Source organism: Pongo abelii, chromosome 4 (genome assembly GCF_028885655.2).
Source record: "Pongo abelii isolate AG06213 chromosome 4, NHGRI_mPonAbe1-v2.0_pri, whole genome shotgun sequence".
In the NCBI taxonomy this organism is placed as follows: Eukaryota; Metazoa; Chordata; class Mammalia; order Primates; family Hominidae; genus Pongo; species Pongo abelii.
Window position 1 is genome coordinate 163,143,587 of NC_071989.2, and position 17,261 is coordinate 163,160,847.

The 17,261-nt window shown below is 46.1% G+C and overlaps 1 protein-coding gene across 1 annotated transcript; it reads left to right on the forward strand.

The window, feature by feature from the left end:
* The first annotated feature begins 163 nt into the window (after positions 1-163).
* Positions 164-15,278, forward strand: SAP30L (SAP30 like). The gene is made up of 4 exons (XM_002816116.4): positions 164-973; positions 5,246-5,368; positions 7,578-7,676; positions 10,126-15,278. The coding sequence occupies exons 1-4, from the start codon at positions 773-775 to the stop codon at positions 10,252-10,254; spliced, it is 552 nt and encodes a 183-aa protein (XP_002816162.1). The 5' UTR covers positions 164-772; the 3' UTR covers positions 10,255-15,278.
* The last annotated feature ends 1,983 nt before the right edge of the window (positions 15,279-17,261 follow it).

The window sequence follows — 17,261 nt, forward strand, 5'->3', positions numbered from 1 at the left end:
CAGCAGAGTCCAGGAAGTAGCCTGGCGCCGGAGACTGGCGGCGGTGACGCCCAATGGGACGCGCCAGCGGCGGCGGCAGCCCCGCCCAGAGAGCAAATGCGACCAATGGTCGCGTGAAGGCGGGACTTCCGCTGTCCCGCGGAGGGCGGGGGGAGCGAACTGTTGTGGTGCGGCGCGTTCGGCGGGCGGCGGCCGGGCGGCCCAGGGGCTGCCGCGGGACTCGGGGCGCAGCCGAGTGGCTGCAGGGGTGGAGTGGGCCGGACGAGCCGCGGGGCCCGGGTGCCGCGGGTTCGAGGCCGGGCCCCGCGCGAGGAGGCCGCGCCACCCCGGGGGAGCTGCCCGGCAGCGAGTTTGCCCCGCAGCCGAAAGAAGGCGGGAGCCGGCGGGGGCCTTCGAAACCCCCTGGCAACCCGGGCCCGGAGTCCTTGGGGAGCGGCTGTTTCCTGGGACGCCCTCCCGGACACCCCCGCTGCAGGGTTACGGTTCTGGGCCCCCGGCAGAAGGCTCCTCCGGGTGACCCCCGGCGGGGCCCTGCGAGCCGCGGGAGCCGACCCCGGGGCCTCGAGCCGGGAGGAAGGGGGTTTCCGGAGGCGGAGGGCCGGGGGCCGAGGGAGCCGGGCCTCTCGGACGTGGGGCAGGGCAGCGCCCGGGCTGGAGACGGACTCTGGGACCCTCGGCTGCGGGGGTCTCAGCGACCTGCCCCGCGGCAAGCGCGGCCGCGGAGTGGCCTACCGGGGACCCTCCCCCAGAGGGACCGGCCCGGGGCGGGGAGATGAACGGCTTCAGTACGGAGGAGGACAGCCGCGAAGGGCCCCCCGCCGCCCCAGCCGCCGCCGCCCCGGGCTACGGCCAGAGCTGCTGCCTCATTGAGGACGGCGAGCGCTGCGTCCGGCCCGCGGGCAACGCCTCCTTCAGCAAGAGGGTCCAGAAGAGCATCTCGCAGAAGAAACTCAAGCTGGACATCGACAAGAGCGTGAGTCCGCCCCCGCTCGCGTCTGGGCCCCGGCGCCTCCAGCTCTCCGTCCGCTGCCCTGGGCTCCAGTCGGGACTCCCCGGGCACTCCCCGCCGTGGGCCTCGCCGCCCCGGCTCTGCAGAACTGAGTTGGACTCGGCATTTCAAAGGCCGCTCCAGCGCTGACATGCTCTGACTGTGATTCTACCCAGATCCGGGAGGATGGGGGCGGGGGCTTCAGGACTCCTGCTGCCTGGGAAGATTGGACAGCAGTTTCCAACTTGTTTTATTGGTTTAGACTTTAGAGCAGGGAGAGGTAGGTTAATTTTGTTGGCCCTTGAAGGAGCAAGAATTGGAGCGGGGGGTGATGAAGATACCCGGCTCTTTTCCAACTTCTCTCTCCTTCTAGGAACCCTGTTATTCCTTCAGACAGAGAAAGGTGGCAGTTACTTCCCTGGCTCCCGCATCCTCGGTATCTGCAGAGTGTCACCGAGCTAGCTGCTTCGCAGGCAGCTGTGGGAATGGGTTCTTCCAGGATGTGGCAGAAATAAGGCCAAGGCCAGGTCTTGGGAAATGGCTCTGGATGTGACTGGAGGGGGAAGAAAAGAAATCAATTTTCTTAGTGGTAGTTTCTTTTGAAATAAGGGGGTGGATATTTAAATTTAAATCGGATTGCCCTGCTCTTTGTGGCTTATTATAGGAAACTTCTCCTGTGTGACTTCACCACTTCTAGTTAACAATTCTGAAGCTGTGCCTATTGTCAACCAATTAAGAACTTTTTAGTTTGACATCTGTTGCTGCAAGCCTTAAGTGATTGCTTCATGATTAGGAATTGGAAATGAGTTAAGGGGATATTTAATATTCAGGTAGACTAGCTAAGAGCTTAGGTGGTTAACATCCATTCTCTTTTAGAATCAGAATTTCTCCACAGTTGGAGGAAATCAGAGACTGCTTGTTAAACTGAAAGGGAGTGCACGTTTCCTCTCTGATTTTAGGGTTGAAACAGGCCCAGAGATAGGAAGTGAGGGTGTCAGATACACACAGCACCTAAGAGGCTGGTTAATTTCTTAAACATATTATCTAATTTACTTCCAAACCCTATACGTAAGTCTTCATTAAGTCTCTAATAAATAAAAAATCTCCCCTGTCCTTTCTTTTTCTTTTCTTTTCTTTTTTTTGGGGGGGGGGGGGGACAGAGTCTCACTCTGTCGCCCAGGCTGGAGTGCAGTGGCAAGATCTTAGCTCACGGCAACCTCTGCCTCCCGGGTTGAAGCGATTCTTCTGCCTCAGCCTCCTGAATAGCTGGGATTACAGGCGTTTGCCGCCATGCCTGGCTAATTTTTGTATTTTTAGTGGAGATGGGGTTTCGCCATGTTGGACGGGCTGGTCTTGAACTCCTGACCTCAAATGATCCACCCGCCTAGGCCTCCCAAAGTTCTGGCATTACAGGCGTGAGCCACTGCGCCCAGCCCCCTGTCCTTTCTTCAGACTCTTCCCTCCTACCCCCATTTTTAAGTTAACCATTGTAATACAGTTGCAGCTCTTGCATAGACAGGTGCTATTTTTAAGTGGTTGGGAGAGAGTTAATGGCTTTCTTACTGCAAATCCCTATCAATGAATGCATGAATGGAAATTATCTGAGAACAAACAAGGGGCTAGACACCTAGGTGATCCCTCGTTAGGTCACACGTTGAGATGAAATGCTTATGGCAATGAATTCATCCGCTTAGAAACACTGCCTACCTTCCGTGTAGGTTGTTAGAAGCTGCTTTACTTGAGCAGCTTATAATAATAATTTCCAGTCCTTAAAAGATAGAATCTTCCAGTCCTTTTAGATCACTGGATGCCTTCGCATCTGAATGATTTTGCTGCTGCAACTGGGACTCCTTTTATTTACCCATTGACTCTACTGGAAAACCTGTGTTGAGCTATGCTGATCATTTCACACACACTGTCTAGAAGAAGGGCAGCCTGAGCCTAGCATTAGTGTTCCCAAAAGGTAATACTTCTGAGGGAGTAAGGTTTCCAGGTGGAATCACTCAAAATTTGTTTTAAGGTGGTGTTGTGGAGTCATTATTTCTGAAAGGGATTCTATTTCTTTCTCACAGGCTTGGGCAGGAATTCAATTCCAGGTAACTGCTATGTTACAAGAATTTTTAGCTATTGCAGAAAGTGAAGGAAAAAAAACAAACTAGAGCCTTTGCTACCACCCTCCTGCCCCAACCCCACTCCCAAAGGCCACTGAGCTCTGAAATTTCTGAAAACAGTATGTACTTGAAAATGGTTAAGGAGAAAATGATTATTTATCGTGTAAGAGAGTCTAGCAGAGAACCTTTTTAAATAACAACACCAAAAATTCAACTCAGGCTGTTTAACTCATTTTATATAAACTTTGGCAGTGTTCTGTGATCTATTAAAATACTAATATACCTCCAGTTGACATATTTCTGCTTTTTTTTTCTGGAGAAAAGTGGAAGTTGAGAATAGTATAAAGGAAAATGCTGGAGTAGGAAAAGACATGTATTGAGGGTGCAGAAGGCCTGGGTGACCTTGGCCAGGTCATTTCCTCACTCTGGATGGCTTCATTTAACCATCTAGAAAACGGGATTGGGGTCAGTGGGATTGCACTAGTGACTGCTAAGTTCTCTTACAGCTAGGATTCCGTTATTCTATTGTCCTGACCTGAAATCTCCCAGCCAAAGCTTTAGGAAACCACCTATTCTCCCTGTTCTCCTATGCAGTTTGTTACTGTGAACTTGAGGAGCAGTTGATCTGAGTGGACTCGCCAGTCTAGCTAACATGGAGGGCTGGCTTCCTCTCAGGGATGCAGAGTGTGCTTTGTTGTGCTTTCTTCCTGGAGAAAAGCATGTGCAGTAGTATATACATCAGCTGGGTGGGATTCTTTGGGACAGTGGCATATGCTGTGTTTGAAAGTCCTTTGACGAGTTGAATCTGGCAAAGCTATCCCAGTTTGTAACCATGTAAGTGGTGGCTTTCATTAGCCTAAGCCACTTTTAGATATAGGAGACTTCTATATTGGTACATCAACATTTTTCTAGTACCTCCTGTCTACAAGACACCATCACAGTATAAACTTAAAAGTACTCATGACTCACTAATCCAGCCACATGAAAGTGATCATTCATCTGAATAAATAAATAAACAGTTTTCAGTATTTTCTCCATGAAAAGGTCTGAATTAATTGATGCGATTTCCTGCCAGCTTACTTTTATCTTTAAGGGTTTAAGGAGTAAATTCAAATTCAGAAGTCTCTGCAGAACATTTGTGCAACAGCTGTTTCAGTATCAACAACCCCAAGTCATTTGCTGGGCATTCAGTTTCTGTAAAGTTTTTCTGTGGTTCCTCCAGCCAGCCATGGAGGATTCTTCATGTCTTAGCTGTTGCTGCCACCTTCACTTACCAGTGTGCCTCCAGCCTGTATTAGAAAATCTGTAGTATCCACCTTCTTGTATGTGGTTCTACCTTGTAAGAACTTCCACATCTTTTTCCACTTTTCTTTATGGATCAGATGTGAGATAATGCAAGAATTATAAATTGACACATAGAAACAAAGTTTTTCAAAGAGTTATTATCCTACAATAGTAGCTATTGTAAGTGTAAAAATAGAGTGTCCCAAATACCATTGCCACAGTCCCTTGTGTCCTGCTTTCCTCCTCCCCAGGACAGTACATTCCAGTCCACTATAAGTTCATGACTCCTACAGGTCTTCTAAAAATGTCACATCACTCCCTGCTTCCTTGAGGGACTCTGTCTTGTCGGAAGGAAAGTCTAAGCTGTTCTCATGCCCACCCCCCTGATGCCTCACTTTTTCATTATGCTCCTACATGGACAGCCATCATCACCCAACTGACACTGTACCCTGGGCCTCCTCACTCACTCTTTCTGTCATCCTCCATTGGAAACTCTAAAATCTTGGCACTCCTACCCATCTGGAATGCTTCCTGTATGCCTAAAGTCCTCCCTTTTAGTCAGGGCCCTTCACCCTGAGCATCTCTGTTGCAGGGATCTCTTCCTTTGCTGAATCTGTACCATTTACTGTCTTCACCATTCACTGGAAGTTTGGTGTATGATACGCCACCAAGTGTGATGTTAGCACTCTCTTTGTGTTCTTCTGCAACTCAGTAGTGAGCTTCTGGGAATGATGGCCTACATCTTGTCTTCCATCTATCTCTCCAATGCCCTGCAATGGAAGGAAGCCGCACAATTTGACAGATACCTATTGCTGTCTCCAAGGAATTGGCCAACTCTGACTTTGATTTTTCTCTCCATCAGGTAAGGCACCTATATATATGTGATTTTCACAAAAATTTCATCCAGAGTGTCCGAAATAAAAGGAAGAGGAAGACAAGTGACGATGGCGGAGATTCTCCCGAGCATGACACTGACATTCCTGAGGTAAATGTCAAATAAATCAGTTGCGGAAGCTGGAAGAATGGATTCTAATCTGATCCTCACCTCTGGCCTGGTCTGCTTTTTGTGTTAAGAAGTAATTTTAGTCCCTTTGTTTTGCTGTGGATTATTTGAAAAGTGAATTATAGTAATATGGAATCTGAGAGCTAAAAGCTTGGACACCCACTGGTCAGACTGCCCGTCATTTTACAGACAGGCACAGAGAGCCGAGGTCATGTATATAGTTTAGAGGCTCTAGTCTAGGGCCCTTTCCAGTAGACCACGCTGCTTTTCTGCAAGACGCCCCTGACGAATGCGTAAACAACCACAGTGTCACTTTTTTTTTTAAAACCTTGTTTATGCCTTTAGAGAGCGTGTCATGGTTTGGGAGAAGTCTCTTCCCCAAAAAATGAAGGTGTAAGTCATCAGTTCATACCAGTTCTGATTTTCTCTCACTGATTTCTTGACACCTAGTCCAGGCTGTTCCCAAGGATCCATTACAAAGTTGACTAAACCGGACCTGGTTTTCTCAACTCTAGCACTGTTGACATTTGGGGTCAGCTAATTTTTGTTGTGGGGACTGTCCTCTGCATTGTAGGATATTTAACAGCATGCCTCAGCAGCATCCCCTCGTGAGATTCTACCCATCACCACCCTGAGTCAAGACAATCAAAAAGTGTCTCTAGACATTGCCACACCTCCTTTACAAGACAAAATCGTCCTGTGTTGAGAACCACTGCGCTAGACCATGAGACCTAGGCTTCTCAAACTGAAGGCTGCCTTCCCTTCAGGTGCCCGTGTCTATTAAGTGAGGCTTCAGGAAGGAATATTGGATTTTCTTTCTACTAAATTGTTTTCACTCAAGACTCAGCAAGAGAAGAACCGTTTATAGTGTACATTGAATATTTGACACATGAATATTTCATAAGGCAACCGCCTGTTAGCACTCAGAGTGAAAATGACTGTGTAGGAATAGAAAGAGTAGGCGGGCCTTTGTCTGCAGATGTGGAGGAAACTGTTGAAAATCTGGGCCTTTCCCTCTGCCCCTCCCTGTGTCCCCTTTTCCAATGTTGGTTTACAGAATCTTACTGTTGCCTTTAACATTATTGTTATTTTATAAAGAAATGGACGTATTCGATTTCTAAGTGGTTTTCACCAAAAAAAAAAAAAAAAAAAAAAAAAGGTTTTGAGGAATGTTTTGAAAAATAATGAAGGACTTTGGCCCCTCATATTGATCATTCATTTTGTTTTTAAGTGCTCTCCACCTGCCTGAAGCAAGAACAGCTCTTTTAGAGGCAGGTAAAGGCAGCCCAACTTTCTGGGCCTTCAATTTTTCATGACTATGGAGCTTTCCTCTCTTCCTTTGTTAGAAACAAAAAGGGGGGGTCCCTTCCCCTCTGTTATCCAGTCATCTGCAAAGACCCCAACCCTAACCTGCTGGTTTGCACATTCACTACAGTAACTTTTGAACTTTCTCTGGTGGGAGGTTAAGGATTCTAATACCAGAAGGCTGGGCCTAGGAAAGAGCTATTTGAGGATAACAGTTCTTCCCACTGCCCTCCTTTGTGCCCCTCTATCCGGTCGCCGCCTCGTTCTGGCCTGTCTTCCTCCAGGATGTCTCTGGTTTTTGCCTTTGCTCTCCATCTTTGGTGTCCCTTCTAGCATCACTGCCCCTCCAAAGCTCAACCTCTTCATCTCGTTCTGATTGTTGCTATAGCATCTCCCTCTGTATCTGCCCATCTGTCTTCCCAACAACCACCACCAGACCCATCCTGCGCCATCACCCTCCACCCTCTGTGATAGCTCCTTCTGTTTTTCTAGATGTGCCACCATCCGTTCTCACCTTTTAAACCCATCACAGTTGCCTGTGACCCCCTTGCCCATCTATGCCTCTTCCAGCTTTCTGTGCTCTGATCTTTTCCCCTATTCCCTACCCTGTTTCTCAGTGCCTTATCAGACCCTGCTCCTCCTTAGCTTAAGCTTTACCTTTTCCACCAGTTTTGTGAGATCAGCCCACCCCAGCCAGAACTGTTTTTCTACTGTTATTTTTGCCCTCCCAGCCAGTTATTAGTCCTCAATGGACCATTTCTAAGACCTCTTTTGAAGCCCTCTCCATCCTCACCCCTAGCTTAGTGTAGTGCTAGGCACATAGCGGGCTCTTGGTGAGTCCTGGTTGGTCAGGTGATGGATAACATTTTTCTCCTCTTCTCCCTAGGTTGATCTGTTCCAGCTGCAAGTGAACACCCTACGACGTTATAAACGACACTACAAGTTGCAGACCAGACCAGGCTTCAATAAGGCCCAGTTAGCGGAAGTAGGTAGACAAAATTGCCCTCTAAAGAGAGCCAGCATTGTGCTGCTTCTGATGGTTACCCTGATTCTCCCTTACCTTGTGTGTCTGCTAATTGTAATTTCCTCCAGAGTTCTGGAAGCAACTCTGTATTCCTCTTTGGCACAATTTAGAACCCCACAGCTTTAGACCTGCAAAGGCCTCAGTTCCAGAAAAGAAACCATGGCACAGAAAGAGGAAAGGATTTGCTTAAAATCATACAGCAAGTTGATAGTATAATTGAGCCTGGGATCTCATGACTCCAGATTCTAAGTCCTGAGTGTTCATTTGTTTGAATCTTTTTTGCAAGATTTCTCTTTTTGTTTTTTTGGAGACAGGGTTTTGCTTTATCACTCAGGCTGGAGTGCAGTGGCTCAGTCTGGGCTCACTGCAGCCCCAACCTCCCAGCTTCAAGTGATCCTTCCCACCTCAGCCTCCAGAGTAGCTAGGACCACAGGTGCACACCCCTATGCACAGCTAATTTTATTTTTGTAGAGACGCGGCCTCACTATGTTGCTCAAGTGATTCTCTTTGGCTCAAGCAATCTTTCCACCTCAGCCTCCCAAAGTGCTGGGATTACAGGCATGAGCCACTGTGCCTGGCTTAGCAAAATGCTTTATAGATATGATCATTTTGTGTGTCAGATTAATCATTTCAAAACCTTCCTGATGTTCTACAGGAGCTGTTTTGTTTTTTTTTTCCTTGATTTCTCCTACTCTGGTGTTGGTAATGACAGTATTTTAATGAATGGCACCCAAGAAAGTTTTCTCCTGCCCTGAGTTACTAACACAGTTTGGATTAGGGGGGAAATGCTCCATTGGCCATTTTTAAAATACATGAACTGCCTGGCTTGATAATTCTGTCTTTGTCATTTCTGCAGGTATTTTCTAATCCCTCTTTTCTTTCTTAATCCCTCTTTTCTTAATATATTTTTCTGCCTATTATAGAAAAGTTGGAAAATGGAGAAAAGAAAAATATAATTCTGTCATCCAGAGATAACCACTCTTTATGTCTAGTTCTCTGTCTTTTTTTTATCTGTTTCAGCCACCTTGATCCATTGAGATTTCCTGAAAGGCTTCCAGCCTGTTTCATTTTTGGTTTTTCCTTTAGAGGTTTCTTGCTCGACCGTCACTTTTTCTTAAACAACTTCTTCACCAGTGTCCAGATGACACAGAGGAGGTCAGAAGCCTCTCCTACTTTAAAATAACATCACCCATTTGCCAGTGTTCTCCCTGGTGGAAGGGAAAGAATGAGGTGGGGCAAGAGGAGACCTGCATTCTCATTACTTATGGAATGAAGTATTAGGAGCATTAGTAAATGATGCATTTTCCTTCAAACCTGATGTGTCTTTCAGGAGGCAGTTATGCACTACTTAGAAGAATTTTGGGGTTCAGATACCTCTGTTCAGTTTGTTCAATTGGCTGTTCATTTAACACAATTTTTTTTTTTTTTAAGACAGAGTCTTGCTCTATCTCCCAGGCTGGAGTGCATTGCTATGATCTCAGCTCACCACAGCCTCCGCCTCCCGGGTTCAAGTGATTGTCCTCCGTGTTTCCCTAGTGGCGGGGATTACAGGTGCCTGCCACCACACCCGGCTAATTTTTGTATTTTTAGTAGAGGCTAAAAATACAAAGGGTTTCACCATCTTGGCCAGGCTGGTCTCGGACTCCTGACTTCAGGTGATCTGCCCGCCTCAGCCTCCCAAAGTGCTGGGATTACAGGTGTGAGCCACCATGCCCAGCCTAACACAATTTTTATTTGTTTTGGAGACAAGGTCTCGCTCTGTCTCCTAGGCTAGAGTGCAGTAGTGCAGTCACAGCTCACTGCAGCTTCAGCCTCCTGGGCTCAAGTGATCCTCCCACCTCAGCCTCCTAAGAAGCTGGGACCACAGGTGCATACTACGACACCTGGCTAATTTTTTGGTAGAGATGAAGTCTCCACTGTGTTGCCTAGGCTGGTCTCGAACTCCTGGCCTCAACTAAATCCTCCCACCTGAACCTCCCAGAGCATTGGGATTATAGGTGTGAGCCACCATGCCTGCCCCACAATTTTTTAAAGATACATTTCTTCCCACTTTCAAGGCTTGAGAGGTTTGGTAGCAGCTGGCCAACCAGAGCAGTCCCAGTCTCTCCTCCATGAGTATGACTGTGAAATCATGCCATGACAGGTGGTTGGCTGCCACTGAAATAGAACTGCACCTTGGAAGAGTTGTAGGTTAAAAAGCCACTTTTGGATCCTGGAAATTAAACCACCTACATCCCTGGGGAGGAAGGGCAAAGGGCATTCTGAGTTCCGCACACGGCAGGAAGTTCTTCAGCATTTGTCATTCCTGCCATAGCATGCAAAAAACTCCATTCCCTTCTTTGTACAATGTAAAATTTGCGGTGTGATTTGTGCATGGTTTAAGGAACTTTGGTATTTTCCCCCCACATAGACTGTGAGTCGACACTTCAGGAACATACCTGTGAATGAAAAAGAGACCCTTGCCTACTTCATCTACATGGTGAAGAGTAACAAGAGTAGACTGGACCAGAAATCGGACGGTGGCAAGCAGCTTGAGTGAGGATGAAGCACATCTTAAAGGAATGAAGTGTAATGCTTGATGCACAGGTGATATCTGCTACATTTAAGCCCATAAAGACTGTTAAATATTATTGTAAATAAAAAAGTTTGAATGATGAATACTGTAAATCTTTTTGGTCAGGAGAATTATATTCTCATCATTCAGCATGTGTATAGAAAGACTTTTAAGATAACTCTGGACTAAAAAAATCAGGATCATTAAAAGAATTAAAAACTATGTATTTCAGCATTCAACAAAGCATTAAATCAATTCTACTGGAAATGTGGGATAAGAAATATTTTGGTAATCACCTTATCCACCAGGCTGCCATGTGTGAGCTGTAGCTTGGAATAGCAGCAAGGTGCAATTGACTGTGGAAGTGCATGAGCAGACCCACATCTGGACTTGCATGCTGCCCGCTGGCGACATAGATATCCCACCCGCTTTGTTGCAAGCTTTGTCATTTATCAGCAGATCAGTTTGACACTGGTCCCTGTCACTCACCCTGTGCCTTGTACACAGTAGGCACTCAATCAGTAGATATTGGCTAATTGAGCTGTCACTAATAGTGCCAGCCTTGTAACATCTGCTTCACACCTCTCATTACTGAGACCTCTGCCATTTCTGTTGCTCACCACTTAACTGCTAGAATGTGGAGGAAATCCTGATGCACCAACAAGGAAGTTTCTGATCATATAAGGATTTCAGGACAGGATCAAATAAGGATTTCATTTCGTTCAGGTTCCAGAAACACTGATATAGAGACCCTCACAGAAGATATGGTCTCTTATGCACCCCACTATGCTTCACTCTTTGGGGTGCAGTTAGATATTATGACTTCAGCCAAGCTTCTTGGTAATAAATGCATTGACACACTGACGTATTTAGTAGTTTGGGGCAAGCGTTTTTAGAAGTTTTCATCCTAAGTTCACAACCACCATGCAAGCTGCCAGGGGCCATGTGATTCCTGCCCAGAAGTCCAGCTTAGGATTGAAAGTCTGGCTGGCCTTGACTCCCTGGGCTCTGGTCATCAGCAAATCATGAGTTTGGGCAACAAAGGTCAATTCCATCTGATGCTCATTTTTGTGAACAATTTGCCTCCCTCTTAGGGAGAAAGATTGCTAAAATTTTGAAAATTACCTAATTTTTTTGTTGTTCAAAACGTTGAACTCCTCAATCTAATTATATCAGAGCCAAAGTATCCTGTGAAAACAAAGCTTTATATCTAAAAATGTGCTTTTGCAAAATTCTTTAATCTGTGTAATGGAGGGCAGAGGGTATGGGGTAGGAGGGTGGGAGAAAGAGAAGAAAAGGATTTGGATTCTAATTTATGACCATCTTGACATATGGTCAAAGGTGTCATTTTCCTACTCAGTTTCAATTCTGAGTAATTTCTTAAGCCTTAAATAATAAGAACAATGGACAGCCTGGCCTGGCAGAGAGTTTCACAGATGGCTTAATCTGAGCACCATCACAGAGAAGTCAGGACTAAACCCCCTACTGAGCAGGGTGGCGGAGTGTCCAAAGGTCTCAGTTCTGTGGAGCAGAGTACCATGCTTTCTGTGGAATGGCGACAGGGTCACCACGCTTACTAAAATGCAGTATGTTCCATTGCAGCAAAGCTTTCGCCTGTGTTCAAAATGCATGTCTAGCAGATTGCAGCCTTTTAAATTAAATATATATAAATGGTTGTACATAGAATATACTCTGGACTGTGAGGGCATCCTATTTTGGTATGCCTCCTGGCTGTGGATGGCATGTCCAGTGCTCTGTGAGTGTTTTCAGTCATTCACGTTCACTATGTGTTTAGAGATTCTCTCCCTGCTTACAGCTGAAGGATGTTGATACAGGCATCAAGAAGGCTGAGGGGCAGATGGGGCCTGCAGGTTAAGGCATTGTTAACTTGCTCCATGGAAATGTCCATATCTTAATGAGTAAAAAAGTGTATTTTTCTGATATGTAAACCAAAATTGTGGGCGTGTAGGTCACATCACTATTTCTTTAGCAGCAAGTCTGTTTTCCCAGTTGAGAGAGACAATAGCTTCTGCACAAGAATATATGATGGTAGGATCCATCTGTTCAAGTGTGTCTGAAAGAATCTTTATTCCAAAGCGAAACCTGGGGGAACGTTTTACCTTCAGCCAGATGCTGTGTGTGCACTTGGGTCCCTTGTCTTTCCTCTCAGGAGAGGTGCTTGTGGAAAGTGGAGGTTGTGGGCATCTTTTGAACCTTTTCAACCTGACCTTTCAACAGGTCAGGTGAGAGAAAAGACAAAGCTATTTGAACCTATGTTTTTCTTATGTCCAGAAATCTGTTCTTTCATCAAACCACTAAACCACTCGCCTTAGCCTCTTCTGCAGCTTCTGGTGGCTCTATCTGTGGGCAAGGGACTCCTGCCTGTGAGAAGTGGCCAGGCCCTCCAGAGCAACGGGGTCTGGCTTCAGGGAGCAGTGGGGTGTGGGGAAAGCAATGTTCATCTTGGCTGCTCCATTTTTATACCATCCATCAAGGACTCTTGCGCTTCTCTCCACCTGTGACATAGCAGCATTGCCTTCTTTCCTCTTGGTGCTTCTGGGCAAAACTGGAATTTGAAATCCAGAACTGGCGTTGTCTTCTTAAAGAGTATGGTTCCTGCCTCAATTCCAGCCTGGTATGGTTCTTTGATATGCCCTGAAGGTTCTCACATGGAAACATCAGTATCCTGCCATTCATGTTGTTTTAAGATGTTTTAAAAACCAATGGACAAACTTCTTGCTTCAAGGAACAAACTCTTAGGTTGGCAACAGCATATAAAAAAGATCATAGCTGAATCTCATGAAAGATTAAAAACCAAAGGATTCAAGACTGGTGTTGTAAAATGAAGAGGAATTTTACTTACGTGTTACAGCTGCCAAGTTGTTAGATGTTCCTGTCATAGCTAAATAGTCACTGCTAGCCTTTCAGAGAACAGATAGTAACAATTGTTTGCAGCTGCAGTGTTGCATCTAATTTTGGTGTTTTGGCTTTTTATTTTGTGGGAAGTTTTTTGTTAATATCCTGCAGGGCAACTGCCTGGTGGGAGGGAGAGGATGGAAGAAGGAGCTTACTCTGGGGGCCTTTCCTATTGAGGGAGGCTGTTGCCCGGTGTAGATCCCAGAGCAGTTGCTTCGTGGAAGTCATCCAAAGGCGCTCTCAGTCATTACAATGACAGGATCTCAAAGTTGGGAAAGGGCTGTTAAGTCATCCAGTCTAGTCTCCACATAGGTGCTGACATTCTGCCTACAACCATCCGACCAAGGGGTTGAGCAGTCTGGACTTAAACACCTCCGAGGACAGAGAACCCACTACCTCGTGGAGAAGCCTGTTCTTTGTAAACCTCTGGCTTTTCTGTGTTCTCTGTAATTTCCATCTTAGTCTCTGCCCCATGGGGGCTACACAGGACAAGTTATTTTTGGCAAAGCACCTAATTGCTGGCACTGTCCCAAAGCATAGCGTTTGCCTTTTGGAAAGAAACAATGCTAGGACATGGACACTTTGGTATACCGTCCTTACCCGTGAGTATTAGTCCACTCAGTTCCTTGTTGGAGAATGTTGAGAAAACCCTACTGGCTGGCTTGTTCTTGCCAAAGCTTGGGGAGAGGAGAGGGGGATGAGAAGATGTTAGCAGCCTGCTAAACGTCAGACAGATGAGGACTCAGTTCTGTGCTTGCCCCACAAAAACGGATGCTCACAACATCAGGAAAATGTTCAGCTGGAAGATTTATAACTTCATTGCTTTGCATGAAGTTTAAAGGTTTCATGGTTGCCCAGGGCTTGTACCTTAGATTCCTGTAAGGACTTCGCACTGTTTTTGCTGAGAAAACAAAGCTTCAGGACTTAAGGTCTCAGCATCAGAGAAGTGCTGTATTTTCAAGGTGGAAAGTCTGTTAAGCTTGCTGTTGTCCAGTCGTCCGTTTTTAGAGATGGGGAAACTAAAACTCAAAAAGATGTGCCTGAGGTCATATGGCATTATCAGAACCAACCTCTGGCCCTCTTGACCTGTCTAGCATTCTTTCTTTCTGACTTATAGGATGACTCTAATTCAGTCTAAATCGGCTGCCCTCAGATTCTTGAGAACTTAAAATTGAGCAGAAATTCCCAAGGCCAACCTGGCTCTCAGGGACCAACCTGCAGAACTCAAGATTGAAATGTTTAGGCCAGTTGAGTTTTGCAAAATGAGTGGTAGGGGAAAACAGATCTAGCCTGTTATTTAAAACCAGGGTTCAAAAGCCCTAGTGGGAGATGTAATATTGTCCTAGCGTTTAAATTATCATGAAATGGGCTTGGTCTGTGATCTCTTGGTCAGACATCTGCCTTCCAGGCGATCCTTTGAGGTTGTATAATTCAGCTGGCCCTGGCTCCTGGTCCCTGTTACTGAGCTGGGCAGTTGAACTGAAGGGCAGATGAGCTCAAGATCATGCTTTGGGAAGCATGGTGCTCTAGGGGTGCCTTTTTATTCCTTTCATTGTATTATAGACTGTTTCCAAGTTGATGTTTAGAAATGGTAAAGTGGGTCTGGTGTTTTGAGGTAGAACCCAGCCTAGGGCAAGACACGAACTGTTCTTGAGGTAGAAATGTCTACAGTCAGTTGTTTCATCTAGCTTGCATCTTAAAACACAAACCCCTCAGTTGCTTTCACTTAATGCACACATTTGCCAATGACAGAGGGTTATACAGGATCCCTCTTTTACATTTCTATTGTCTGCTACGCTCATCAGAGTATATTTTGGGGTATGAGGTTTTGGGGTTTTTTTTTCCCATTTTGTAACTGCCTTATTGAAAAGTAAGTGCCCTTCCATTCCAGGCCTCCTCATATTGTAATTGTTTCCTGCCAAATCTGGGGGATCATGTGTATTTTAACTTTGTAATCTATGGCTCTGTACTGTTGAAAGGCTCTCAATTCTATGGGGTCTCCTTAGTATGTATGTGACTTTTCATGTTGCAATATCACACAGATGGGATGGCCCAACTTTTGCTCTTAATAAATAATCTGAATGAGTAAGAGACCCTCTGTCTTCCCTTTGAATTTTTATATAGAATTCAGATGCTTTCACTTCCACATTTGGCCCCTGGCAGTGTATTACAGTGGTTAATGACAGTGGTCTTTCCTCCCAGCTCCAAATACTAGCACCTACATTCCCAGTGCACACTGAGTTTAGATCCCAGAAGGTTAGGCCCAAGTTCCAGTACTGCTATCCCATTCACTCACCTGGAAAGAGACTGACTGGGTCCAACAGCCTGAGTCTGGAGCTCAACTTCCATGTAGAGTACTGGATGCGCTGGGCAAATAGAGTTCTCTCTCTGGGTCTTCAGTTCTCCATCTAAATAAACTGTATGGAGGATTGATTGCACATTGAAATACCTGCAGAGGGTGAGCTGCAAACTGGAAAAACTCAGATGCCTTCTAAGGGCAGCCACTACTCAGCTCCCCACTACTGTAGTCTTATGGGCACACCAGCCCTGTGTGACCAGGTCTTGCAATTTGACTGGAGAAGCTGGAAATTCAGATCTTCATGTAAACATCCCAATGTTTAAATGTCTCAGAGACATTTTTAACAGCGTGTGACCTGGAGTTTCTTCACCTACAATAGAGTCTTGCTATTTAAAGTTGGTCCATCATCTGGGCACTTGTTGGAAATGCAGAATCTCCCAGCCCCTCCTGCTGGCCGTCTACTGAATCAGAATCTGCATAGTAGCAAATTCCCTAGGGATACTACAGCTTGAGAAGCCAGGGTAATATGACTGCACGTTACTGGTGGAGGTCCCCGAGGCTACCGGATGATGCCTCTTGCCTGTCCTCACAGTGCTAGAGAAGAGAAAGGCAAGCCTCAAGTTCAGATCTCCCACTTCAAACCTGTCTCTAGTGCCACTTTACCACAGGTTTGTCCTTAGCAGAATGAAAAGTGAGAAGTGCAATAAATATTTGTCTTTATCATATTCGTTACATAGAAGTAATAAATCTTAGCTCTAAAATTTTAAACCTTACAGAAATTTTAAAAGTGCAGATCCTCCCCTTCCCACATCCTTCTCCTCTCCCATTGCACTCCTCTGTAAGGAGTGTGGAGGGTGGCTTTTCATGAGATACTTGAGAGGACAGGGAGTCCTGGCTCTCACCAAGGAGCTCACAGAATTAGTGATGGATTGTTGCTGAAGGACACCATCATTTACAGGGTCCCTGAGTTGCTTTAGAAAGCAAAGGAAGTTCCAGTTTTCATACCGTGTTTCTTAGCATAAGTAGTTGCTTCCCCTTCCCCTCCTCTGCCATCCTCCCATTCTTTTTGTTGGTTTGTTTGTTTTTTGAGATGGAGTCTCACTTTTTCGCCCAGGCTGGAGTGCAGTGGCACAATCTCGGCTCACTGCAAGCTCCGCCTCCCGGGTTCATGCCATTCTCCTGCCTCAGCCTCCTGAGTAGCTGGGACTACAGGCGCCCGCCACCGCTAATTTTTTGTATTTTTAGTAGAGACGGGGTTTCACTGTGTTAGTCAGGATGGTCTTGATCTCCTGACCTCGTGATCCACCCGCCTTGGCCTCCCAAAGTGCTAGGATTACAGACGTGAGCCACCGCACCCGGCCTCTCCCATTCTTTTATACTGTGTCTAACCATGGGGGCTTGCCTGCTGTCGTCACACACTGAATGGCAAAGGGGTGCTTTGTCCCCACACTTTGAAAACTGGCTGGCCCCCTGCTGCAGTAAACATCCCTTGATGATCCACAGATATCAATGGAAAGGTGGAGATGAACCCACATGTTAATATGCTGTTAGAACAGAAGTTTCACTAGGAACCCGACACCCTTTTATTTTCTTTTCAAAATAGAGCTTTAGGACATCGAATATCAGATCATCTGAGGTCTGGTGTTTTAATCCCAGCACTTTGGGAGGCCGAGGCGGGCAGATCACAAGGTCAAGAGATCGAGACCATCCCGGCCAACGTGGTGAAACCCTGTCTCTACTAAAAATACAAAAATTAGCTGGGCATGGTAGCACGCAC